At 44.9% G+C, this 26,402-nt stretch overlaps 2 protein-coding genes across 3 annotated transcripts in view; one reads left to right on the top strand and one right to left on the bottom strand.

Annotated features, from left to right (window-relative positions):
* Positions 1–470: 470 nt before the first annotated feature.
* On the bottom strand, positions 471–6,459 carry LOC114590830 (RING finger protein 11-like). Its single transcript, XM_028717374.2, has 3 exons — positions 6,085–6,459; positions 3,393–3,562; positions 471–1,897 (listed from the first exon to the last, which is right to left on the bottom strand). The coding sequence occupies exons 1-3, from the start codon at positions 6,442–6,444 to the stop codon at positions 1,726–1,728; spliced, it is 702 nt and encodes a 233-aa protein (XP_028573207.2). The 5' UTR covers positions 6,445–6,459; the 3' UTR covers positions 471–1,725.
* A 2,539-nt stretch (positions 6,460–8,998) lies between these two features.
* Positions 8,999–26,402, top strand: part of TNPO2 (transportin 2) — a 32,896-nt gene continuing 15,492 nt past the window's right edge. The window contains exons 1-13 of one of the 2 annotated variants that reach the window (XM_028717372.2): positions 8,999–9,142; positions 11,648–11,763; positions 12,131–12,206; positions 13,480–13,629; positions 14,514–14,620; positions 17,629–17,762; positions 19,101–19,182; positions 20,424–20,546; positions 20,922–21,040; positions 22,310–22,370; positions 24,597–24,765; positions 25,612–25,764; positions 25,911–26,136. In XM_028717372.2, coding sequence (XP_028573205.1) covers positions 11,665–11,763; positions 12,131–12,206; positions 13,480–13,629; positions 14,514–14,620; positions 17,629–17,762; positions 19,101–19,182; positions 20,424–20,546; positions 20,922–21,040; positions 22,310–22,370; positions 24,597–24,765; positions 25,612–25,764; positions 25,911–26,136 — 1,499 coding nt within the window. In that variant the 5' untranslated portion in view covers positions 8,999–9,142; positions 11,648–11,664. The remainder of the gene's footprint in view (positions 9,143–11,647; positions 11,764–12,130; positions 12,207–13,479; positions 13,630–14,513; positions 14,621–17,628; positions 17,763–19,100; positions 19,183–20,423; positions 20,547–20,921; positions 21,041–22,309; positions 22,371–24,596; positions 24,766–25,611; positions 25,765–25,910; positions 26,137–26,402) is intronic. The other variant, XM_028717373.2, reaches the window with a different exon arrangement.

Genomic DNA, 26,402 nt, shown 5'->3' with positions numbered 1-26,402 from the left:
AGTTTGAATTTTATCTACTGCTCTACTCCATTTCCCATCTCCTGTCATCCCTTTAAGACAACAACTACACTGCTCCTTATTAGTTGTTGCTGTTCCTTCAAGGCAAGAAAGCTCTCTAGGGAACTGGGCTGCAGCTGCTGCTCTGCTCACCACCCTTGGGATCCTGCTATTGAAAAGTGGTTTGTGATGTAGCTTAGAAATCAGCTGCTGCTATTCCTTTCCTGGGACAATAAGGAAAGAGGAAGGGCCCAAGTCTCAGCATGGATCTTGCAACTCTAAAATTGCAACTAACCACCAAGTCCATCTTTTGCAAAAGACATAAGGTAGTACAGAAAAGAAACACTGATGATTGACCAGTAGAAGAATTCTCCTTGTCAAGTGCTGCTGACATTCATTTTAGCTGGAAAGAGTGATGGAAGAAAAGGGATATGAGCAGTCCGCTTTGCCCAAATACTTATTTCTTCAAGGGATTATATGCAATCTATTTTATTTCCATTTGAATGCAACACACATCAGTTTTACTTTCAAGTGCTAGATCCTTGTTAAGGACAATGCATAATCAGAAAAGCACTTTCACGCCTCTCCACTTGCAAGGCAATAAACAGCATGACTAAGGGAAGCCTTTCCAAATAGTGGGCTTGCTGCATGGCATTAATCGCTAGCAGTTTCTTATGGGACAAGAGTCTTCATTTTGTGTAAGGCAAACAGAGTAAACATTGGGCAAACAAAGTTTCTTTACCCTTTACAATAGTGCACTTGAATGCCTTAACCCACCATCTGTAGAGGAGGCTTTTGTACTTCATCACTAACTTACTAAAAAGCTGTTATTTAACAAATAACTCTTCTGTCTCCTTCACCTTAAAAGCATCTTAAAATCTTTACAAGCAGAAGAGAGGAAGTGAAAAGTATGTATCGTTCACTCTTAGTTGAAACATGAACCTTTAAACAGAAGCACCCCGACTCCAACTACAGAAATCAAGCTCAAGTCCCCGCCAAGGTCACTGCTCCAAATTGCCCCCACAAAGAACTGAGACAAACCCCTTAGACTTGTTTTGTGCATTGTAGCACAAGTGCTACCGGGTAAGATTTCAATAGTGGCCAAGCTTTAAAGATGCTTGTTTCCCACCTGGTTAAAAGAAGCATTTGTGGGGTAACTGAGAAATGCTTTAAAAAAAAAACCACTTCTCAAAACTCCAGATTCTGCCACATACCAACCAGAGTTGATGTGACAATGCTAAAACTCCTTTTCTGGATTTGAAATTACAAGATCTTTGCAACCAGTGTCAGCTTTAAACAACTCTCTTTTTGGTCAAAGAGTTGCAGTCCCCTCCCATGTAACACCCCAGACCTGTACTTGATAACTCTGTGGGGATTTAAACAGGTATGTGGGTAAGAATAGTCCTAAGGAACAATCTTGATCTTCTTAAAAAGAAAAGAAAAAAACAGCATTTGTGGGTGGAGTGAAAGGACAATTCTTGCTTTGCCATTTTGCCCCCAGTCTCCACCAACTCTTGTTACAATTCTCAAATATGGCACAAGTCAGCCTTTAGCACAGCCTGCCAAGCTAGAATGGTTCTGTGTTGTCCTCAAGGCCTGGGATCAGATTCTCTGCCATAGGATCTTTGGTGTATCCCAGAAGTGTGCAAATAAAAGAATGTGCCACATCCCAGCCCCCCACACAGCCAGAGCCTGGAAGCATTAACAAGAGCAGGGCACCGAGCCACCTCAGTTAGTCTCGTAGGAGGACAGAAGAGCAGCGTCAACTGGCTCCATGCAAGAAGGGCAGGTGAATGATCGCATCAGCCAGTCGTCAATGCAGTGAACGTGGTAGATGTGCAGGCAGGGCAAGAACCGGATGGGGTCTCCGTATACAAAATCCAGCATGCAGATCACACACCTGAAATCGGGCAGAGAGAAAAGGAAATGTTATTAAAGACACTAAAATGGCTTCTAATACTTCTCTCTCGCATTCCCCGCCCAATTTGCCACCACATGGTAAGTTCAGGTATCCCAGTAAAGAACCACTTGCTGGCAAGTCATCTAGTGTCGCCATTCCATTCTTAACAGTGTCCAATACTGGTTGTGGTGCTGGAAACCATGCAAGCCTGTTACACACAGAGCACTCTATCTTAAATAGTTTGCTTCTGACTTCCAAGGTTCAAGGATGACCCTCCACCTACATCTATTCCAAAACATGGACATTACCCCAGCTGAAAGTTGCTGCTGTATATTCACATTTTATTGGATGTTTTTAAATACACGCTGTCTTCATAGCAAAGAACTCTTTAAGGTTAGATGGATGCAGAGGCCGAAGAGAACAATATTTCACTTTAAATATGATGCATGTTAATTTCACCTTGTGTTATATAGTTGGGGAAAATATTGCTCTGTTGGAAAAATGATGGTGGGGAACTAACTTTTGCCTAAATTAACTTTTGTATGAAGTCTGAGGAATTGAGGCAAATTGGGGTCTGAATCTACTCAAGAGATCTCAACTCAAATATGAAGTTTCTGACTTAATAAAAATATGTACAGTGGTACCTCAGGTTAAGAACTTAATTTGTTCCAGAGGTCTGTTCTTAACCTGAAACTGTTCTTAACCTGAGGTACCACTTTAGCTAATTGGGCCTCCCGCCACCACACACTTTCTCTTCTCATCCTGAAGCAAAGTTCTTAACCCAAGGTATTATTTCTGGGTTAGCGGAGTCTGTAACCTGAAGCATCTGTAACCTGAAGCGTCTGTAACCTGAGGTACCACTGTATATTGTCCCAAAGATCAACCTCCACACCTGAAGACGAAAGTAGCCAATGTGACACTAATTTTTAAAATGGGATCCAGGGGGAATCCTAGAAATTACAGGCTGGTTAGCTTAACACCTGTCCTGAAAAAACTGGTAGAGAGTATTGTTAAGGATAAAATGACCAAGTACATAGAAGAACAAACCTTACTAAAGCAGACAGAAAGTGGAGTCCCACAAGAATTAGTATTGGGACCTGTACTTTTTTTTAATGAAAAAAAACAAGCTAGAGCAGTTAGGTGGCCAAGTTTGCTCATGACACTAAGTTGTTCAGGGTGGTTAAATTATAAAGGGATTGTGAAAATCTCTAAAATAACTTCTCCAAAACTGAGAGAACGAGCAAATAAATGTAAAGTAATGCGGTCTGAACTGGTAGTGATTGACCAGGAATCAGACCAGGGATAGTCAACCTTTTTATGCCTAAAGTCATCATTTTTTAAAACCAAGAATTGGACAGTACAATATACCCATATTCCATTTTGGAAAGGGAATTGCTACACACTGTCAGTGGGATATAAAGGCTATATATGCATCTACTAGCAAATAGTCTCAGTGAACTGGATAAACACAAAGCATTGCACATGGAAAACATACTCTTTGATTTTCTTTTCCGATGGCTCTGTGCCTGGATCAAATATTCCTTTGGGAAGATGTTGAATCAGCCCAATCCTCTGAGCTATACGGATCTGCTCCTCTTCTGTTAGTTGTGTGGCAAGACGTGCCTGGCTGGGCGTTGGGTGATATACTGGAATTGGTGCATGTTCCTAGAAATTCAGAAGACAAGAGTGGCTGAGTGATTGCTACTCTTGTAACCAGCCAGTAATCAAATGGAGATAAACCCACACTCAACATACAGCAATTCAGCCGTCAACTATTCTTTCTTCACAGACCCCTATATCACTCCAGTAGAGCTAGTTATTCAACATATTTCCACAAATGTGGCAAAACTAAATAACCCTGCAGGCTCCTACATTTACATACTTAACTTTTCGGCATATGCAAGCTGAAACTGTCAGATAATATCTACTCTGTAGTACACCAGATGGGCTAAATCATGGTGCGGTCATGTTTCTGATTGGCATTTTAAGTTTTTACAGGGGAGTGAGCCAGCAATTGCTAACTAAACAGCAAGTGCATCATTTGCAGATGCATAAGGAGCCCTTCTGTCTGCTCTGGACTCTGGTGTTGGGATCCTTGCAGAACTAATTAACTCACCATAAAACAATCAGATCCATCTCTTGCTCCTCTATTTTGGGATGTATCTAGACAAACATTAATTGTGAGACAGTGGTCCAATAATATACTGTTAGCTTGGAATGCCCATGCCCCCAATTGCTTTCATGCAGCAGAATGCCCTTGCTCCCAAGCCACTGCGTTTAAAATGAAGACATTTTAGCAAATTGCAAGTTGCCCCCATAGAGATGCATTAAATTACTGGTCTCTAAAGCAGATGATAATTCTTAGGAGCACTGCCCCAATCAAGATTTGGGACACAAGAATTGCAATGCTGGCTGAAATCAATAGTCTACCTAATTCAGCATTTTGTCTAAAAGTGGCCAGTCAAAAGCTAAAGAAGTTCAGAAGCAGAACATGATGGTAGCATCCATTCTGTGTTGTTAGTAAACATTATGCAATCATCTGTGGTACACTCTTCTTAAATATGGAAGTTCCTCAGTGTATTTAATATAATATTGGCCTTCACAAAATCCTGTGGTAATGAATTCCATACATTAGTGTAGGGATTTTTGTGTGTGTGAAGCAGGTTTTTCATTTGTTTAATCTGCTGCCTATATATTTCAGGAGGTAACCCAAAGAGTTTCTGAAATTAATCTGAATAAATTCCCCACACATTCTAACACCCATCTTCCCAAGATCCACTCTGGTACTTTGAGATATGGAGTCCTGTTATTTTGTTCTAGCCACCCTCTTAAACTAAGTTTGTGCTGCCTTTACCTTCCACAGGTTTCAAACTGGATGAAACCACCAGAATTTCCCTCAGTCTTTCCTAATTCTTCTTCCATAGACTGTCTGTCCCCACATTGGAGAATGCTACTCTGCAGGTATGGCAGCTTGCAAAAATGCAAGAGAAACATGCAGCTAACATGGGAAAGCAAATATCAAAGGCACACAGGACAACTGTTGAAATGGACAAGACATAACAATCATGTGTGTTCTATGGCATTTTTCTGCAGAAAGAGATGGTGCTGTTAAGAAATCTGACTCTGCATTCCTGGTTACCACAGCTTGGAACTCAACATCTTCTAAAGATTTGTCAGGATGGGTGAAAGCACACATAGCATAAGATAGCCTGGAGTCTAAACATTCATTTTCAACCAAGCCTATTTAGTAATTGATTGGTTATGTTCAGTACTGTACTGCTCATTGAGAGCCATTTCCCGCATTAACCCAGGTTTCCCACCAAACATACAATTTGTGGGGCTGCAGTCAATCTTGGCCCACTGACAAACATACCTGTATGATGCCTGTACTTCAAAGCAGGTCCTGTCACATTTACAGTCTACATTATAAGTTGTATACTTGCAGTTCACAGCTCAACATGAATTTGGGTCTCCTCACTTCAGATTCACTGCTCATTCTTATAAATCCACACCACACTATTTCTGCTCCCCAGTTCTTATCTTCTATAACTGACTCATGACTTTGAGTTCTTCGCCCTGAATGCCCACCACGACCCCAGCCCTAGTCACACAACTCACGTTTCCATAGCTTTTTGAGAGAACCTTGACCCATGACCTCAGACTCACACACCACAGTCCTAAGGTTAAAGGGCAATACTAATGCCAATGCAAAAATATTGATTATATTTCTGTGCTTGACACTGTTCTGTCTCCTGCTCAACGTTGTACATCCATTCCCAAGTCAATACTGTACTGGGCTTAACTCACCCCAGTAACATCCACTCTCCAGGTGACTGTAGGGCGAGAGGGCATCAAGCCCCATTCTTGTGTCTCCTTAGCATACCTGAATGAGGTCGGGGGTCTCCACCCTAATCTGTTATCCCAGTTTCTTTCTACAGCTACTGTTCCAGCTCACTCCGCCCTACTTACCCCAAGAACCCGGAAGCCAAAGCCAATACCCGACCCTGCCCACCCCCCAAAATGCCACCCGAATTTCCTCGCCCCATATGTCGGCTTCATACTCCCTTGCGTAGCAGAACCCCGTAGGCTACCCAGGGCTGGCCCCGACGCCCAGCACCGCAGTCGGCGAGGCCTGGGGGAACCCGCCCCATAGCCCCCCTTTCGCCCCGCAACCCCCGCCCCGCTACCTGGTAGGGGGGCGGCGGGACAGGGATGGGCGGTGGAGACGGATCCCCAGGCCCAAGGCTCGCCCCATCGCCGGTAGAGTCGTTGAGCAGCGACAGGTCATCGGCCGCCTGCGAGGAAAGGCAGCCCCCCATGCTCGCCCGAGCCCGCCCGCTCGGGGCCGCTGCCGGGTCCGGCCCGGGCAACCTCCCTCCCCCAGCTCCGGAATGGGAGGGGGCGCAGGGGAGGAGCGGCGTGTCGCAAGTCTTATCGGGAAATGTAGTCCTAAACACTGGATCTCCGCGCTTGCGCAGTGTGAAGCAACTCGACCGCGGAGGGATAGGGCGTAGCAGCGGGAAATAGACGGAAAGGTAAACTGACATTCCGATAGGCACGGTCGTTTCCGAGCTCCTTCGAGCGATAAACAAAAGAAGCACCTTCAAACGGTATTACAGCGTAGCTTTAATTAAATCTGAACATTTCTATGCGCAGCAGAGTTGAAGTCCATAACTATTCATCTAATTACTAATTTTCATGTTTCGGTTGCGAGCTACATTATGTCGGAAGTAAATAGCATAAAAAGGTAGACCAACCAACCGAGTTGTTCTTGAGTGCTCGGGCTGAGGATCACATCTTAACCAGGAGAATTTTACTTCAATATTATGTGTAAAGTTTAAACTGGCTAAATCCAGCTTGGTGTTGATTTGTTCCGGATTAGGAGACCAGGGTTCAACGCCCCCTCCCCGCGAAGCCCACTGGGTGATCTTGGGCAACACACTGCCTTGCTGCCTACTCTACCATACAGGATTGCTGTGGGGATTAAATGAGGGAGGTAGAGAACCGTATCTATCACCTTGAGTGCTTGGGAGGAAAAGTGGGATATGAATATACTACTTATATGGCAGTGAATTTTTTCTATGAGCCCTTGTTTTCTGTAATGTTCATCATAAGTTGTATCCAACACTGCTGTTCATTCATATAGACTTCCCATCCTCTCCAACTCTTCCCCCGCCCTGCCATGTGCTCTCAAAATCTGCTCTGGTGGGTTTTCCAGAGCAGACTATGGGAGTAGCATGGCCTTTGGCCTTTGACCATCTGTGGCCTTTTAAAAGTAGGTGGGAAGTATTTAATGTATTTTTCCTCTGGGTTTTAATGTGTGTGTGTGTGTGTGTGTGTGTATATAAAGGTAAAGGGACCCCTGACCGTTAGGTCTAGTTGCGGACTCTGGGGTTGTGGCGCTCATCTCGCTTTACTGGCCGAGGGAGCCGGCATATAGCTTCTGGGTCACATGGCCAGCATGACTAAGCCACTTCTGACGAATCAGAGCAGCACACGGAAACGCCTTTTACCTTCCCACTGGAGCGGTACCTATTTATCTACTTGTGCTTTCGAGCTGCTAGGTTGGCAGGAGCAGGGACCGAGGAACGGGAGCTCACTCCATCGCAGGGATTTGAACTGCCAACCTTCTGATCGTCAAGCCCTAGGCTCTGTGGTTTAACCCACAGCACCACCCATACATCGGGTTGTAAATGTAATCTGTGTGGGAGGCATCTTCGCAACCCGCAGCGCCACGTCTGCGCACACGTGTGACACGATTCAGCGCTTCTACACATGACATAATTTTGTGTTTCTGCGCATGCGTGAGTGCCAAAACCCAGAAGTAACCCGTTCTGATACTTCTGGGTTCAGCACGGTCCGCAACCCGAAAATGTGCAACCCGCAGTGTTTGTAACCCGAAGTATGACTGTAGTCACTTTGGGTTGCCCTGGGAAAGATAGGGAGACTAACAAATATAATAATAATAATTCCATAATACAGAATCATCAACCTGATACATCTCTCTGTAGCAGCCCATTCATGGAGTTACCTTGTCATGTATGTACAAGAAACATATATGCAATAAAAGAGCACCATACATGTGGCAATCGAACAGCCTAGCCCTAAGCATTGTCATATCTTATACAAACAAGACTAGTTTATAATGAAGCTGTCGGCAAATGTGACAGCCCGGTAGCCTATTTGGAAGCAAGGATTTGCCCCTGAAGCATGGGCATAGCGGGGGGGGGGCAGGGAGGAGAAGCTGCCCCCACAAATGAATAAAAATACATAGCTAACTGAGGTTCTCCCCCCCGCTAACAAAAATCCTGGCTACGCCGGTGCCCTGAAGCCCCCTACCATGGGGTTTGCCCATCTTTGAGCAGGTGGCCATGATCTGTTGCTTGTTGGGTTGCTCCCGTGTGGTTTGTTTGATCGCTCCCAACTCTGTAATCTTTTTACGTTTCTCTGCCAACATTATTTGAAGATGGCACTGTATATGCTCCGTAGAACGTAATGGGCAGGCCTCCGCCCCCTCCTCCAGAAATATGCATCCACAAGACTCTTTATTTCTCGTACCGACAAAACGCGGCGCCTACCCGCCCGGCTCTGAGTCCGGGTCAGGCTAGAGGCGCCAGCCCGGCCACGTGGGCGGGGACAGCCTCCCCCGCCCAACGGCCTTCGGTGACACCACCTGCTACACGGAGCACGGAAAGGCGCCCGGTGGCTCTTTGAAAAAGAACTGCTTGCTTGCGTTTTAGGTAGACGCAAAGTTCTTAGGTTTTTTTCCCAGCCAACGGAAGTTTGCGACGGGAGATAAAACTTTAAAAACAAGCGAAACGAAATCTGTTCGGGGTGACAACGTGCAGCTGGGCGACATAATCAAGCCTCCCGCCGTCTGGCTTTGTAGCGCTTCATCAGCGGCCAGGTTAGGTTGCGCGACGTGACGTCAGCCGCCTGCCTCAAGGCGCCGCGCTTCCATCCGGACTAGCGGACGGAGGGAGGAGAGGGCGTGGTTACCGCCCTTTCTCCTGAGCCACGTGACGAGCTTTGCTTTGCCCTCGTCTATAGACGTGCGCGATCGGGTCCTCTGCTCCTCCCCTTTTTCTTTCTTTTTTTTTTGTTGGTCTTAGTCACGTGAGCGGCAGAGACGGCGGCCGGCCCGGCTCATCGCCCGCGTGTCGCGTTCGTCTTGCCGCCCCCACCTTCTTCCCTCCTTCGGCGCCGAAGCCGCGGCCTGAACCTGGGCACGCGGGAACCGGGCAGGTACAGCGCCGGGGTTCCCTGGGCGCGCGTGGGAAGCTCGGTGGTTGGGGCGCGCCGTGAGCGGGCGTGTGAGGGGATGGCGCGAGGCTCCCCCGGCTTCGGCCTAGGCAGGGATTTCGCGAAGGCGAAGCCTTCAAGGAGCCGGGCTTGGGCGGGTGGCTGGCGGGGGTTAGGTCGCCCAGCGGTTGAGGAGGCAGGGCGGGAGAGGGACGGAATCTGAAATGGCCCGGTCGTGGGCGGCGAGGCGGGCGGGGGGAACCGAGTTGGCCGGGCCTGATCTGATTGGGGCGAGACGTTGCCGGCTAAGCTGCTGGGCTGCTCCGGCCCAACATGGCTTTGAGGGAGGGGCGTGAGGGCTTCCGCGGTGGTCAGCGGGGCCCTGGGCAGCTGCGCTTCTCACGCTTCCCCTGTGTGGGAGGTGGTGCTGCAGAGCCCAAGGCGGGAGCCAGGAGAGCCTCGCCGAAGAACTGGTCGCCCGGCACGCGCTTAAACAGAAAGAGCCCAGGCGGACCAGACCAAAGGTGCCTCCAGTCCAGCGCCTTGTTCTTAAAAGCGACTAGAAAGCTCAAACAGGGCATCAACCAACCATCTCCCATTATACGTTTCGTCCCCACATCAGAAGGCAGCTGGTACTTAAAAGCACACAGCCTCTTAAGCATGGGCGGGGGGTGGGAAGGCCTTCCGTTTGGTGATTAGAAACTGTTGGTTGATCTGTCACCTCTAATATTTACATCCCTGAGATGGCGGAAGATAAGTTTACAGTCTGCCCCTGTGCTCTTCTGGAATTGGAATAGATGTGCTGGAGAGTCCCGCATTTTGGCTCGGCTCTTGTTGGCTCTCGCCTGATACCTTGTACAGTACTCCATTTCCTTGCTGTAAGCACGTGTCTCCCCAACTGTGTGGAGTCGTTGCACGGTCTATTTCATGCCCTCATTCTGAAGTATTAAGAGGATGTCCAGTCCCAATGTAATGGAAGCAAAATAGCCCTGCTTGTTGATCATAACTGTTCACTCCCTCAAAAATCAAAATTGGAATAGATGTGCTGGAGAGAGGGGAGTGAAAAGCTTACAAAATGATTTGTATGGATGGGCGGGTAGTTTCTGGGTATCGACTGGATTTTTAAAAAGAGGTGAGTACTCTCACACTTGAGTGTAATAGGTGTGGAGCACTCAACCTCTAATACATTTTGAAGAGTCACAAAGGCACAGTTATAGGTATTGGATTGTGCAGTGTTGTGTCAAAGGCCTTATTAAGTGGATGCTTGTGGAAGTTGTGCAGTTACATTTCATGTGGAAATCAAAACAATAATAGGTGATCTATATGAGGAAAAACATTTTGCTTGATACAAAATAGCATATTTAGACCTTAGAAAATATGTCTTAGAAGCAGAGCATTGCCAGAAGTTGTCAGAATTGCATGCAACAAATGGGTAACAACTAGGCATTATATACTGTAGTATGATACATGTGTGATTACTAGTATCAAACAAAGTCATCCCTCACATCAACATCCTTTGCTATCTTTAGGTATATCATTCATTTTAGTGCAACCTTTCTACTATATATTGCCATAGGGCTGAGCCTTGAGCAAGTTCCTCCCATGTTCTATGGATGCTCTCTGATGAGTCATACATAGATCTTGACTATGCTGCCAAAAATGGGTTTTCTAGCACTTTCTAAGGACCTTGCTCTGTTGCATATCTTTTTTGGTAAAACTTATTTTTAAATGTTTTCATTTATATTGTCTTAAGCACAGTGTTCAAAAATCCCATTGTTCTAGGTGCCTTTTGCGACAGCAAATTTCATTAGTGTAAGCAGTTTCTAAGCTCTGGGTGCTGTACTGTGCCTAAGGTTTCAGATTAAAACTGCAGAGTGGAAGGAAAGGAAGACCTTTTTCTGCCTCCCCACTTCCAACTACTCTCTGAAGATTGGAGGACCAGACCATGTGAAATATTTTAGCTGCAGTTCGTTTATTTTCAGCTTTGTATTGTTATAAAAAGTGTGCCCAGACATTCCGTTTTTGTGCCCATAGCCTAGGTTTAAGCTGCCATTTAGCTCCTAGCTATAACATATCGGTTTCTAACACTGCTTAAGCGGTCACATTTGTGCTTGTGGAGAAGTATAGCAACTTATGCATGTGAAGTCCATGTGCAATATTGTATAGTGGACAAGTTTTTCTGGTACATGGGAAATCACTCCATCTATGATGTTTGTGCAAATCACTGTCTCTCCATCTTGCCCACCTCACAGAGTTATGGATCTAAATGAATCCTGTCTTTTGTGGGCCTCAAATACCAATTTGCCATCTGGCTTGTACAAATATAAGCAAGCATTGGCTGATTACCTAGGTTACCTGAATTTTGATTACAAGTGAAGATGCTCTCAGATGTGTACAACATGCAATTTTGCTTCTTAGTTTGGTGATGTTTGCAGTCATAAGACAATGAGTTGAAGTGTAGCTCTGCTGTCATGCTAATATACTATATTATTTTTTATCATTCTACAGATAGGCAGCTTCCCATCATGGACTGGCAGCCAGATGAACAGGGCCTCCAGCAAGTACTTCAGTTACTCAAAGACTCCCAGTCTCCAAACACAGCAACACAGCGTATTGTTCAAGATGTATCCTTGAATAATTAAAGTTGCCATAGAAAGTGGCATAAGAGAAAACATTTCTCATGATCTGCAAAGGGAGCAGGAAACAATAAGCCATGTTATATCTAGTAAAACAATCAGAAGTAAATTGTGAGATAAACAAATGATATAGAATAGTCTATTCTTAAATTAAATTATATGTTTGGGAATGTGAGCAGGAACAGGTGCCTTAGTCTTGGAAACTATATTGGGTCAGTATTGTATGAGAAGAGAAGAGTCCAACATTTTTAGCATAAGAACATTTGAAAAATCAGTAAAATCATTATGTGTAGAGTCTTGAAAATCTTTTATTAGTAGAAAATTTTAAGAATTGATTCTTTAACAAATGTTACAGAAACTGAAGCAGCTGAACCAGTTTCCTGATTTCAATAACTACTTGATATTTGTATTGACACGACTGAAATCTGAGGGTATGTCCATTACATCTGTCACAATGAAAGTTTGAGAAAAAAGTGGTGGTATCTTGTCTTTATTGCATAATATCAAGGAATTAACTGCTAATTTAGAATTATGGCAGAATAATGTATTTGTTGATTGATACCTGTTTTGCTTCAGCAAGTACTATCTGGTGTAGAGGTTGAAAAGGGTTCCCTTTGGTGCCGAACTAGTAATTGTTTTTGTTCTCTGTTCTGCCTTGCTATGAAAAGTGAGTCAAATTCTAGCAAGGAATTCAACTGTCAAAATTTTGCCAGCTACTGCTTATCAGACATTGATAATCTTCGTCTTTTTTTACAGTGGAGATTATACTGCTTTCTTTTGGTGGGAGGGGGTGCAGAAAGAATGTAAGGATTAATACATAAGTTTGGTTTTGGGTGTCTGTGTGTGTGTATAATGAAAGGGTCTGCACAGGAGGGTAGGAATGCAAGCCCATTGTAAACACACAGATGACCAGTGAGGGACCTTGTAGAATAGATAAAGATAAAGGTGCTCTGTTTCTATGATGACCAGAGGTGTCCAGTTTTTAACTGCTTTTTAGCCATGCCCAAAGAAATGAAATTATTTGGATCACTACATATCCTGTGCTCTGTAAGTTCCTGTCAATCAGCTGATAGATAGGATTGTGCACGAGGCTTTGTAGGTACTTTGGATGAGCTGATGGGCGGTGCCTGCAAGTCACCTTTTGGCCCAGCTGTGTCTTCCTGCCCAACACCTGATGTGGCTTGGCGAAGGTGACCTCTTGGGCCAAATGGTGAAGGCCTAAATAGGCCTATGGGCTGGGGTCTCCCCACTGCTGGATTTTAGGAGGAACAGTTCCTACAGAAGCATCCCATTGCAACTCACTTTGGCAAGGGGGATATAAGAGCACTACTGGGAGTGTGAATAGAAATAGCATACCTGCATCATATCCAGGTGTCAACAAATGAGGATCATAAAAATTTGATTGCAACAAAGTGGAGCATTATTTGTATTCATATACAGTTCTAAAAATGCTAAGGAACCACAGTATGTAGTATGAAAAAAATGCATAACGCTTGTTAAGTTCACGAGTAAAATCCTATCAAATGATTGCATTACTGTTTCAGTTCATGATAATCAAGGAATATCTAGAGATCCTCATTTCCCCCCGCATCTCTGCTTAGGTCACCATTATTACTGTGGGGTTGTTGGTTTTTGTACCTTCCTGTGTACAGTATATTGGGTCTTAGAGAATTAATTTCTTTTCTCCGAAATCTTTCTAAACAGATGAGCCAACTCGTTCTCTGAGTGGTCTGATCCTGAAAAATAATGTGAAGGCTCATTACCAGAGCTTCCCCCAACCTGTTGCTGAGTTCATTAAGCAAGAATGTCTTAACAACATAGGGGATGCTTCCTCTCTTATTAGAGCTACCATTGGTGAGTACTGGAGAAAGGGTGGCAGGGATTGGGGGAAGCATGTGTTTGTGTTTTATCAAGGAAGTTGAAAAAACATTCTTGAGTATTATTGCGTAGTGTTTGTATTCTTACATTGGGCAAAAGCATTTGCAGGGTGGGAAGAGAGTTACATTAGTGTTTTCAGTGCCGTTTATATTCTCAATGAGAAATAAGTCTCTTAATAGCAGATGCTGCTCTTACTTGCAGTTAATTCAAGTAAGTGAGTGGGAATTTTACTATTTGTGTAGGTGCATATATAAATAGTAGATGATGCTCATGAACATGGTGAAGTGAGCTGAGTGTAGAGGTGGGAAGGTTGACATAGGACTATGATATTAAGGTCATGTGTGGGTGAAGGGTGTCTTATCTCGTGGCAAATATGCTTGTGTAAGCTGCAAAATATTATCTTTTCCCCTGTTTCTTGGCTTCCTCAAACTAAGCAAAATATACATGCTTGTGGGAAGGATATGCACAATTAACGTTTGAATTACTTAGAGATACCAACTGTTGCTGGCTTTCTAAGACTGATAGGTGTCAGTGAGTTCAGCACTCCTGGTAACTTCCCTACTGCCCATGCATGGGGTAAGGAGGGCAAACCAAATGCTTTCACTCTACTGCAGGAGACCTCAGAGCAGTTCACGGATCAGCTCAAAGTATTCTAGAGGCAGCTTTCAGTTCGAAGGCCAAATACTGTAGATGACTGATTGGTAGAAGCATCTCGAAGAGCCTTGGTTTGGATCATAGTTTGGGTCAGAAGTATTAAATTCTGTTGCTTTTGAAAGTTCAAGGGAGAGTTGGTGGGTACAAGAAGTTAAACTGGGCTTGTGATGTGATGTTGAACTGCAGCCTTTTCTTTCTCTTGGTAGGTATTCTTATTACCACCATTGCTTCCAAAGGGGAGCTGCAGATGTGGCCAGAACTTCTGCCCCAACTTTGCAACCTGCTCAACTCTGAGGACTACAATACATGTGAAGTGAGTTTAATTGCAATAGGTTAATAATTGATAACAGGCAACAAGATTGTGTAAGTAATTGTGCTAGAATTTACAGTCTTGGGAGTCTCATGTGGGAAAAGACTCTATAGAGTATGTGCTCTATATAAGAGTGTGTTCCAATTTTATTTTTTTTAGCATGACTGGCTGTAGCACAGCAATCTTGTACCACAACTTACTAATGTAATTTGCATCCCAGTCCTATGCATGTCTACTCTGATGTAAGTCTTGTAGAATCACAGGTAAGGGAATGCTACTCTGTTGATTCTCCTGAATCTCTCAGCAGCTTTCAGTACTGTTGACCATGGTATCCTTCTGGACCATTTCTCAGGGTTAGGCTTAAGGGACAGTTTTACAGTGGTTCTCATCCTTTCTGGAGGTATAGTTCCAGAAGGTGGTCTTGGAGAACTTCTGCTGTACCCCATGGCTGTTGGTTTAAGGGTCCATTTTGTCCTACTTCTGATTGACACCTACATGAAATTGTTGGGGGAAGTCATTGGGGGTTTGGGCTACAGTGTCATTGGTATGCAAATTATGTCCCTTTCTACCTCTTATTTCCATCTTCTGATCCTAGGGAGGCTGTTGAAATTCTGAACTGGTGTTTGGAGGTGATTCTGGGGTGGCTGAGGGTGAACCAAGCTCAGGCTAAATCCAGATAAGACATAGGTACCGTAGGTAGGGTGGTTCTTCAGAAGGTGGTTTACAACTGGTTCTTGATGGAGTTGCATTGCTAAGTGTGTAGGTTGAGCACTGTTGTGGCCTTAGCCCTGACTGGGAAAGCTCAGGTGGCAGTGGTGTCCAGGAATATGCTTTACCAGCTAGACTGGTATGCCAGCTTGCAGTCCTAGCTGGACAGACTGGGCCATGGCTGAGTTATTCATGCTCTAGTCATATCTGGCTTGGACTGCTGCAATATGTTCTTTGTGAAGATGTCATTAAAGCCTATTCAGAAACTTCAGCTGGTCCAGAATGTGACTGACTGAGTTCTGCTAAGAGCTGGGCGATTGGCTCACAAAACACCATTACTGTACCAGCAGTAAAGTAGTACAAAATTAGTATAGTAGAACAAATTATGCGTTATTAAAACTGACAAGCTAAGAACTAACCATCTTTACAAATCTAAGAAATATTACATTCAGATATATTGCCAGCTGTTCAGTAATTGATTTATTAGACCATTTAAAGAAGATTCTTAAAAGAGTCCATAAGATCGACTAGGAAACTGTCTCTTAAGGAGCTAAATTATGCTTTCGATAACTCCTTGATAACATCTATAGTAGAAGAACCCATGATAGACTGTTTCCAAAGAACTGAACCTATCCTTCAAGGGACCATTGCCTAGGATCTTAAGAGGGTAAACAGTGCCAACAAAACCGTTCTTCTGTATTTTGAGAGTTAGAAAGTTTAGATAAGGGGTTGTGATCGGTGTTCGAAATTCACCAGGTGTCAGGGACGTTTTGTACCTCGCTATTGGCCACTTGCATCCGAGTGAAGATGCCCAAGTGCCAGGATGGCACTTGATGTTTCCACCATCTGGAGGTGCATGTCTGGGGATCCTTGGATCTTGACTGTTTTCACACACTAGCAACACGTTCTGTAGAATTCTATTTGTTTTATTCCATCTGCACAATCAGAATGAATTTCAGGAACCAAAAAGTGATATTGAAAAATACGACTTTGAAGCTGTCTGACCCCCCAAATGGCAACTAACCCTGGTTTAAGGAGCCATTTGACACCTAGCTTAAATATCTGAGTTTCTAACACTGGTTGTGATCTTTAAAACCTTAAATGGTTTGGATCCCATATATTTGAAAGTCTGCCTACACCTGTACCAACCTTCTCACTATTTGAGTTCAGCTGTGGAGGCCCTTCTTGTTCGCCCCACACCAAGAATAATTACATTGGTTAGTATGAGAGAGCGACAGAGAGCACATTTTCCATTGCAGCCCATCAGCTTTGGAATTTTTTGCCAGTTGGGTTCCACCAGACTATGAACACTGTGCAGACCTTTTGGAAAGATCTGAAAACCTGCCCTTTTTCAGTGGCTTTTATTTGAAAGAGTTTTATTGAGTTTTGCCACTGTGTTGGCTGTTGGTTTTGTTGGTTACTGGTTTGTTTTAATATATAATTATATATTAGTATTTTTTTTAGTGTTTCTATTGGAAGCCTCCTTCCAATAGAAGGAGCGTTTACTCTTTTTTGAGAGAAAGAGTTTACTCTTGAAGGAGGTATGTTAATATAGTAATACAATGAAATTGTGTGTGTGTGTGTGTGTAGGAGCATATCCTTAAAAGGTTAAATGTGAATTTTAAGACTGTTTTTTATTAAATAAAACTGTTTATTACTAGGTGGCTATTCACCTAGCCTGACAGAGATGTAATTTTCATATGACATAAGTGTTCTTGCTGTGCGCAATGGCATCCAAATAGCACTGCTACTCCACTGTTAGTGTCATGGACCAATTTTTCATTAACCAAGGAAGAACCCTGAATTAATCTGGGTGGATAAGGTAGGGTGTATGAAAAGGGAGCAATTTTGAGCTGTGTTCTAAGGGTGAGGTCAGAGATTATTAATCTAAAGCCATTTTCCTTTTCAACTTGAAATTGAAACCTGTTCCAGGAATATTCTAGCCCCTAGCCAAACCTGCCACCATCATTTTTTCTTCAGATAGGCTTTTTCTCTTTAAAAACAATCCTATTGCTACATCTCTTGTAGCATCCTTAGCTATTTAGGCAATTAGTTGGCATATATCAGACTGTTGCGTAGGAAGTCTGGCTGAGGGTAGGAGGACAACACGTTCTTTCAAATTGGCAGTCTGTCACTTAGATGGTTTTCCTTTGGCATAGACCTCAAAATGAGTTTAGCTCATGCCAGAAGAGCAATTTGAGCATTGAAAGTCTAGCTATCATTGTCGGATTTAGATGCTCAGATGCACTTTGACTGTTTCCTAACCTCACATATTTGGTGGCGACTATTTCTATGTTCTCTAGGGAGCTTTTGGTGCCTTACAGAAGATCTGTGAAGATTCTGCTGAGCTCCTGGACAGTGATGCTCTCAACCGCCCTCTTAATGTTATGATTCCAAAGTTCCTCCAGTTTTTCAAGCACTGCAGCCCCAAGATTAGGTATGTAGCTGCTATGCTACTGATTCTTGTTCTGTGCTCCAAAACTTGAGAAGGATGTGCTCTTGTTGAATATTGTACATGTGGTGGAGTTGCCCTCCTTATGCAGGCAGCATTGGAAGTAAAGAATGGTTTGACAGACTTGGCCAAATTGCAAAATTGTCATGTAAAGGAAGGTTTATTGTAAAGTGGCATCCTTTACTTTTGGAAGTGTGATTGTTACACTGATAGCTGTATACTGTATATAATGTAATTGTTATTGTAAATACATTTTATATTTGTATGCAGTCCTTATAGTAGTAATCACCTTCACCACCTTCTTCTTCTTCTTCTTCTTCTTCTTCTTCTTTGGCGATCACTTGTAGCTGAGTAAGATTGTAATAATAAAACATAACTGACCAAAACCCCCACAAACAAATCATTGACTAAGCAGCATAATGGCTTGGTTCAGACATGTGTCAAATAGGCCATGATTTATTAGACTTTGGGACCCAGTGCTTCTGCCCACATCCTCCTTCCTCTATTGCACCTTCTTTCTTTCTTGCATCAGAATATTTGCAGGGTTAATTAAACCACAGTTTCCAGTTATAACTGAATCTCTGCCTGTAAACCAAAATATGAAGGCCTAATCTGATGCTGGTTTCATGTCCTGATTTGTAATTGATTAAACTGCACTTTTCATGTTCAGATGTAATTGGAAACTGGCTTAATAAACCCTGGGAGTATTGAATTCCAGAGAGATGGGGAGGAAGCATGTGGGCACAAGGCTCATTCTTGGCCAGATAGATAGATAAATCTGTCTTAACCAGTCCTATGTCTCCAGTAATTCAGTTCCAATTAGAGATGGAAATGTAAAAGGCAATAAAATGTTGCCTGTTCTGCCAACCCATTATTTGAGGTCTGTGGGAAAAGCCCTGTTGCTGGTCCCACCAGTGAATCTGGCCAATGGAATGGCGACTTGTGAAAGGACCTTTTTCATAGCAGTGCACCAATTGTGTAACTACCTCTATGGTCAAGTGCATCTGTCCCATGCATTGTTGGCATTTAAATGCAGACTAAAGTTATATATATTGCTCAGGCCCTTGGCACATAATGCCTATTGCAATCTCGGTTGCTGGCTTCTGCATTTGATTTTTAATGAGGTGTTGTATATGTTGTTTTAAGTCAGAAATTAAAATTGACATAAATGTTGATTTTTGGCTTGTTTACACTGCAAAACTGTTCCTTGGTACCCTGAAAAAACTGCAATTAAGCTAACAGAATGCATTGATGTTCACTTATTGGAAGTAAGTAGTAATTGCTTGGTCAAGTGGTTTCAGCTTCTCTTTACTGTCTCTTTAGGTCCCATGCCATTGCATGTGTTAACCAGTTCATCATGGAAAGGGCCCAGGCCTTGATGGATAACATAGACACCTTCATTGAGGTGAGATGGATTTCTCTTGTCCAGTTGTGGTTATTGAAAGCTGAAGCATCACAGTCCATGATTGACTATTTATCGGACTTAATGCCTATAAGGGATGCTCTTGATGTTAGTTGGTCTATCAAGAAATTCTTGAATGTTTGCCACTGACCTCTGTGCATTTATAGATCCTGCATAATGTTCTAGGGTATACACGAGTTCACCCATTGCCCTTGCCAGACCCCTTTGGCCTCATTGTTGCCCTATGCAAACAAAGTGATTTACTGAAAGTGCTCCCCTGTAGCTGCATAGTGGCAGGGAAAGTTACAGGAGCAGTTGAGCAGTTTTTCAGAGAAATGTATCCATAATTTGTTGATCTACCTCCTTGAGGAAACACCTAATATGGTCCCAGAAATTCCTGAATTCCCCAGATCACCGTTTGTGTTAGCCTAGCACAATGACTTTGAATCTTCTCAACTGTTTGTTTATATATATATATTTTTAGGCCAGTTTTTCCTCTCAGTCCTCATAATATCTGCATTTTGCCTCCTTTTGTAAATGTAGGGAGTGCCAGATCTTAAAGCTTTTGTCCAGTTCTTAATAAGATCTTTTTTTAAAAAGGGAAGATAGGGATTTTTAACACTTGCATCCTAAGCTTTCTCTGTCTCAGTGACTTCTTTCTACTGCAGTAACATATCCATGGCCAGAGGCAGCCTTAGGAAATACAGGCTCCAGTACAGAGAGAAAGGTATTTGGTTCTTAACACCAACATACTCCTTCGCTTCAGGCCTAGTCAAACATAGTATGGCCCTAGCTATGCTTCCTGAGACCAATGTTTCTGTTGTATTGTGCTACCTCTGCACTTGCAAATGTGCAGGCAGTGTCTGTAAAAGTCTCAAAATGTTCATAGGCTAGAACATATAGTTGGTGCTCTCTATTTTGTATGCTTTTCAGTTGTGTTCCTCTTATATACACCAATTGTCTACTAACTGTGTGTCATTTTGTTACCACACCTCCACTTGCCAAAAATACTAAGCTTGCAGAGAACTTAAGAGTTCACATGCAAAATAAGCACATTTGTGCATTTATTGGCACAAGAGCCCTGAGCATAATCCTTCTCTGCTGTCTGGCCAAGTTGCAGCAAGTCCTGAAGAACCATCTCTGTGTTGGAAGGCACTGGTTTGGGCCAGTTGAAGGGGGTGGTGTTTGATTCTTAGCCAAATTCTTTTGAATGTGTGAATGTTAACTCTGCCTGCTCTTGGCAGCACCTGTTTGCTCTGGCAGTAGATGAAGATCCTGAGGTTCGAAAGAATGTTTGCCGAGCACTGGTGATGCTGCTAGAGGTGCGGATTGATCGACTGATCCCTCACATGCATAGTATCATCCAGGTAAGTGCCTTTTTTCTACGGAGCAGGTCCTCTTAAAATGCTGCTTTGCCTTTGTTTGTTTCAGCCACTAGGACTCTAAATGATATATCTAGAAGTGCCACCAAGTCTGCCTGAAGGTGATGGAAGCTGATTTGGGATTTCATCTCTTGATAGCATTCCATGTTAATGGATCAATACTGTGACTGAGTAGGCATAATTATGCCACTTGTTTGGCGGAGGGTTTACTTCATGAATTGATGCCGCTGACCTGGCATGTCACAGCAAAATGCTGCTGTATTTTGATGGTAAACGTCATCATTCTATGAGACAGATGCAGCAAAGGCAGTACTTGTCTCTGAGCCAAAGTTACATGTTGGTCCTCTTGTTTCCTTCCAGTACATGTTGCAGAGGACCCAGGATAGTGATGAGAATGTGGCTCTGGAAGCGTGTGAATTCTGGTTGACCCTGGCTGAACAACCCATCTGCAAGGAGGTGCTCTCTTCACACCTGGTGCAGTGAGTAGCTTTGCCTCCGCAGTACTAGCATTCTAAGTTGCATGTTATGAAGCCCAGTTTTACTTTGCTTCCTGGTTGACTTAAGTCATGGTTAGGGGCTGCCACCCCTGCTTGCTCCATTCACCAACCCTTTTGTTGATCCTCCACCAATCCAATTCCTCCTTCCTTTACACCTGACCAGTCTCCATCCCTTTAGACCTCACCCATCCCCTGAGCCACACCCCCTTTGAAGGGAAGGGGAGGTGCTTTAGCAAACTATTCTGAAGCACCTTCCCCACTTCGTTAAATAGCTCGCCTGGGCCACCTGCCACCCATGCTGCTTGCCTGCTTGATGTTCTTTCACCATGATGGCTGCCATGCAAAATGCAGCATGACAGCAGCATTACATTTTTATGTATATTGTATCTTTGTACTTGTATATTGTACATTTTTATGTACAATAGGGCAGTGAGACTCCTGGATATCTTAGACTTACTAAATTTTAAGGGGCTTAGGCATCTGCATGTCCATTCTCCCTGCACATGGTATTATTGCATGTTTATTCGGCTGTAGCTTTGTGCAAAAAAAAATTAAGGCAAAAGCTGGCATGTTGCTAAGCTAGTTTTGCTCAGCTTAGCTTTATATTTACTTTCATATTTTAAGCATATATGCTTATAGTCTATCTAGTGAATCTAGTACAGGGCTCTTCCAAGTTAGAGGTTGTGGAGCCCTTCAGCATTCCTTCAATTCTGTTTTTTCTGCAGTTCATCATTACTGCAAAGTTGGGGAGAATTGCCAGATACATGCAGTATGACTGAGCATTCGGAGCTGGGACAGAAAGGGATTTTTAAATTGGAAGAGTTCAAGGGAAAGGTGGCTGCTATGGAGTTGCTGTGCATACTTGTTGCGTGCCCAGAGTACCTGTTTCTCATTCCAACTTGGCAGCAGAGAATAGCATTTTGTGCTAGCCACAACCTTATGAGCGTGGGATTGCATGGATTATATAAATTACTGTTGGGCTTTTCTGTCTGGCAGTAGTGGCACTTACACTAAGCAGTGTGTAAACGCTTGCTTGCTTGCTTACTTGCTTGCTGCAAGGAAATCTGCATTGTAGGGGGCATTATCTGAACAGTCAGAAGCTACTGAAATGCCCCCCCCCCCCCCAATGTGCACAAAGACATTACTGCTCCTATTTGGCAATGATTAACTTCAGCACCTACTGTGGTCTTTGTCATTCTTGCCCCAGGACCCAGTTGGTGAATCACTTTTTCTACTCCTTCTCCTTAACAGATTGATTCCAATTTTGGTGAATGGAATGAAGTATTCTGAAATTGACATCATATTGTTAAAGGTATTTGTTTCCAACTTAGGATTTAATACAATATGTATTTCCACCTTCTTCTGGGTTTTACATTTCTTAGTTGCAACTTGTTTACTGAGCATAACAAATGAAAAGGATTCTGTGTTGTAACGTCTAGAATCTCATTCATCCTTACCCCACTCTTGCTGCTGACCATCCTTACAGGAACAGTGCATGGCAGTATGGTTGGCAAATCTTCCACAACAAGGAAACTTTGCCCTTTCTTTCAGTTCTGATAGTTGAGGAGCCTCATTCCATAAGGCTGTAAATTATTCCTTGTCCTATTCCTAAAATTGAGCATACCAAGAGACTGCCCATGCCCTTCATATGTAGTTGGCATTTTAAGTGTACAGTGGTACCCCACAAGACGAACGCCTCGCAAGACGGAAAACCCGCTAGACGAAAGGGTTTTCCGTTTTGGAGGCGCTTCGCAAAACGAATTTCCCTATGGGCTTGCTTCGCAAGACGACAGCCCATAGGGAAATCTCCCGGACAGCGGGGAAGCGCGACTTCCCCACTGTCCTCGGACCTCCTCCCGCCGCCCGGCTTCGGAACGATGCTCCGAAGCCGGGCGGGGGGGCGGGAACTCCTCCTCCCTCCGCGCGGCTTTGGAGCATCGCACCGAAGCCGGGCGGGGGGGCGGGAACTCCTCCTCCCTCCGCACGGCTTTGGAGCATCGCACCGAAGCCGGGCGGGGTGGCGGGAACGCTGCCTCCCTCCGCGCAGCTTTGGAGCATCGCACCGAAGCCGGGCGGGGGGACGGGAACGCTGCCTCCCTCCGCGCGGCTTTGGAGCATCGCACCGAAGCCGGGCGGGGGGACGGGAACGCTGCCTCCCTCCGCGCGGCTTTGGAGCATCGCTCCGAAGCTGGGCGGGGGGACGGGAACTCCTCCTCCCTCCGCGCGGCTTTGGAGCATCGCACTGAAGCCGGGCGGGGGGGCGGGAACTCCTCCTCCCTCCGCGCGGCTTTGGAGCATCGCACCGAAGCCGGGCGGGGGGACGGGAACGCTGCCTCCCTCCGCGCGGCTTTGGTGCATCGCTCCGAAGCCGGGCGGGGGGACGGGAACGCTGCCTCCCTCCGCGCGGCTTTGGTGCATCGCTCCGAAGCCGGGCGGGGGGGCGGGAACTCCTCCTCCCTCCGCGCGGCTTTGGAGCATCGCACCGAAGCCGGGCGGGGGGACCGGAACGCTGCCTCCCTCCGCGCAGCTTTGGAGCATCGCTCCGAAGCCGGGCGGGGGGGCGGGAACTCCTCCTCCCTCTGCGCGGCTTTGGAGCATCGCACCGAAGCCGGGCGGGGGGACGGGAACGCTGCCTCCTGCCGCCCGAGACTTGGGGTGGGAGGAGGGTTTCCCTTCCCACCGCCAACATTCAGAATGCTGTTCTGAATGTTGGCGGTGGGGAGGAAAAACCCTCCTCCCACGCAAGCCCCGGGAACAGAGGGAAAGCGCTGCGCGCCTTCCCCTCTGTTCCCGTACCTGTCCTGAAGGCTTGCGGTGGGGTGAAAAGCCCTTCTCCGCACCGCCAGCCTGGCAAGCTGTTTCCCTAGGAACGCATTAATTGATTTTCAATGCATTCCTATGGGAAACCGTGCTTCGCAAGACGAAAAACTCGCAAGAAGAAAAAACTTGCGGAACGAATTAATTTCGTCTTGCGAGGCACCACTGTACTAGTTCTGTTCTACTGAAGCTGGGTCTGTGGTGCTGGGGGCTTTCACTGGAACTCCTGCAAGTTCCATCATGAGCTACACCTATATGCTGACTGAATAACCATGTCTTTATAAGAAAAGTTCTTCCTAAGATGACAGACTAGGGTTATGGGCTTGATCAGTTGAGTTAAAACACTTTTTCTGAGTTTCCTGGCTGCAAAGCCCCCCTGGTGAGTTTAACTATGTTTTGCCCCATTTAGTATAAGTCAGGGCCAGTCTAACTTTTCAAGTGAAATTCATACATGCTTTCACCCTCCCAAGTCAGTGGCCAAGCACATGCATTCTTGGAAATGATGCATAACCTTCAGCCTGACAACTGTGATGGGTTGTTGTATTCGTCCTGTCTGATCCATGGATGCATGATGTGAAGAGTCCCAAGAGGACTGGAGGGTTACCATTCTTTGCCAGGGTTTATTTTGGCATTAAGTAACTATCCCACCAAGAACAAGAAATATTGTACTGTTTTGCAAGAGCTCATTTCCCTGGCATGTGCTCCCCCTACTCAATTTCAGGGTGATGTGGAAGAGGATGAAGCCATCCCTGACAGTGAGCAGGATATCAAGCCTCGTTTCCACAAATCACGCACGGTTACCCTGCAGCATGAGGAGGAACGGCTACAGGATGATGAAGATGGAGAGGATGAGGATGACGACGATGACACGCTATCTGACTGGAATCTGAGTGAGTAGGGGAAGAGTTGTGCAGTGCTTTTGAGATGGGAAAGTGCCAACTATGAGGCTGCCAGGAGCTAGTAGAGTGGAGCACTGGGCACTTAACTGACTTGATACCATTCCTTTTCATTTGTGATGGTATGGGGCAAATGCCTCTGAATACCAATTGCTGGGAATCGCAGGTGGGCAAAGTGTTGTGCTTATGTCCTGCTTGTAGACTGTCCTCAAGCATCTGGTTGGCCACTGTGGGAACAGGATGTTGGACAAGATGGGTCATTGGCCTGATTCTTTAGACTTTTATGTGGGAAGAAGATACACACCGAAGGAGCTTATTCAATGGTCCAATTTTATTTCTTGTTAAAAAGATAGTTCTTGTTTAACAGAGTTGCTAGAATTGCATAGCTTGGGGTTTTCTTACCCCTAAAAGATACTTTCTGCCTTGCAAGGTTTATACTAAAGCGAGTGCTTTTTTCCTGCTTGTCTCTTCCCTAAAAGACACTTTGTTCGCACAGAGTTTACTCTGTGCAATGCATAGGGAGTCACTTTATGCTGGAGAGTGGGATCAAATAGCAGCCAAGGCTCCACACACCAGATTTGTCAATCGCCTCTGCCTTATGACCATCTGTGGCATAAGGAGGAATGAAATCCAGCTGGGAGCTCCTGAGTGGAGCCAATTGTGCCCCAAAGCAGTGAGGCTCATATTCGGCCCCAAACATAAACAGCACAAGTTCAGAAATGCAAAGGAACAATAAGGCACAAATTGGGAGACCTTATGGGCCTAATTTGGCTCATGGGCCAGAGCTTTCCCACTAGTGCTCTGTGCAGATTCTACCACATAGCCCCATGTCTCCTACAGGAAAATGCTCTGCTGCCGCCCTTGATGTCTTGGCCAATGTCTTCAGAGATGAGCTCCTCCCACACCTGCTCCCGCTGCTCAAGGGGCTACTCTTCCACCCCGAGTGGGTCATCAAGGAGTCCGGAATCCTCGTTCTAGGGGCCATCGCTGAAGGTGAGTTCTATAATTGTATCACTTAAACTAGGGGTTTGCATTTGCAAAAAGGGGAAGGCATTGGCAGCAACTTCATGTGAACAAGAATTTGGCAGCCCTCTGATATGCCTAAAAAGTATGCTGAACGCATTTTCTTGTATTTCTAGGCTGCATGCAGGGCATGGTTCCCTACCTCCCTGAATTGATTCCCCACTTGATCCAATGTCTCTCTGACAAGAAGGCCCTAGTGCGCTCCATTGCCTGCTGGACCCTGAGCCGTTATGCCCACTGGGTTGTGAGCCAACCCCCAGACATGTATCTCAAGCCTCTGATGACAGAGCTGCTCAAGCGGATTCTTGACAGCAACAAGAGAGTACAGGAGGCTGCTTGCAGGTAACCCGTTCATGGCATCACTTCACTTGATGCACATTTGAACAAGTGTGTTTATCAAAACAGTGTAAGCTCAAAGGGCCTGAATATACTTCTTTTCTGATGGTTCCTTGCAATCTATAGCCATTTCTGTTTGAATGTAGAAGTGTTTCCCAGGATGCTTACACAGAGTCTTGGTCCGTTATGGTTAAGCATTTGAGTTGGGCAAAACCAAACACAGAAGCTATGACTATCTAGATCAGGTATAATGTGCAAAAATTAAAGAGTAC

The sequence above is a fragment of the Podarcis muralis genome, chromosome 2, assembly GCF_964188315.1.
Source record: "Podarcis muralis chromosome 2, rPodMur119.hap1.1, whole genome shotgun sequence".
Lineage (NCBI taxonomy): Eukaryota > Metazoa > Chordata > Lepidosauria > Squamata > Lacertidae > Podarcis > Podarcis muralis.
The sequence above is the reverse complement of the archived record's forward strand: the minus strand, read 5'-3'. Positions and strand labels throughout refer to the sequence as shown.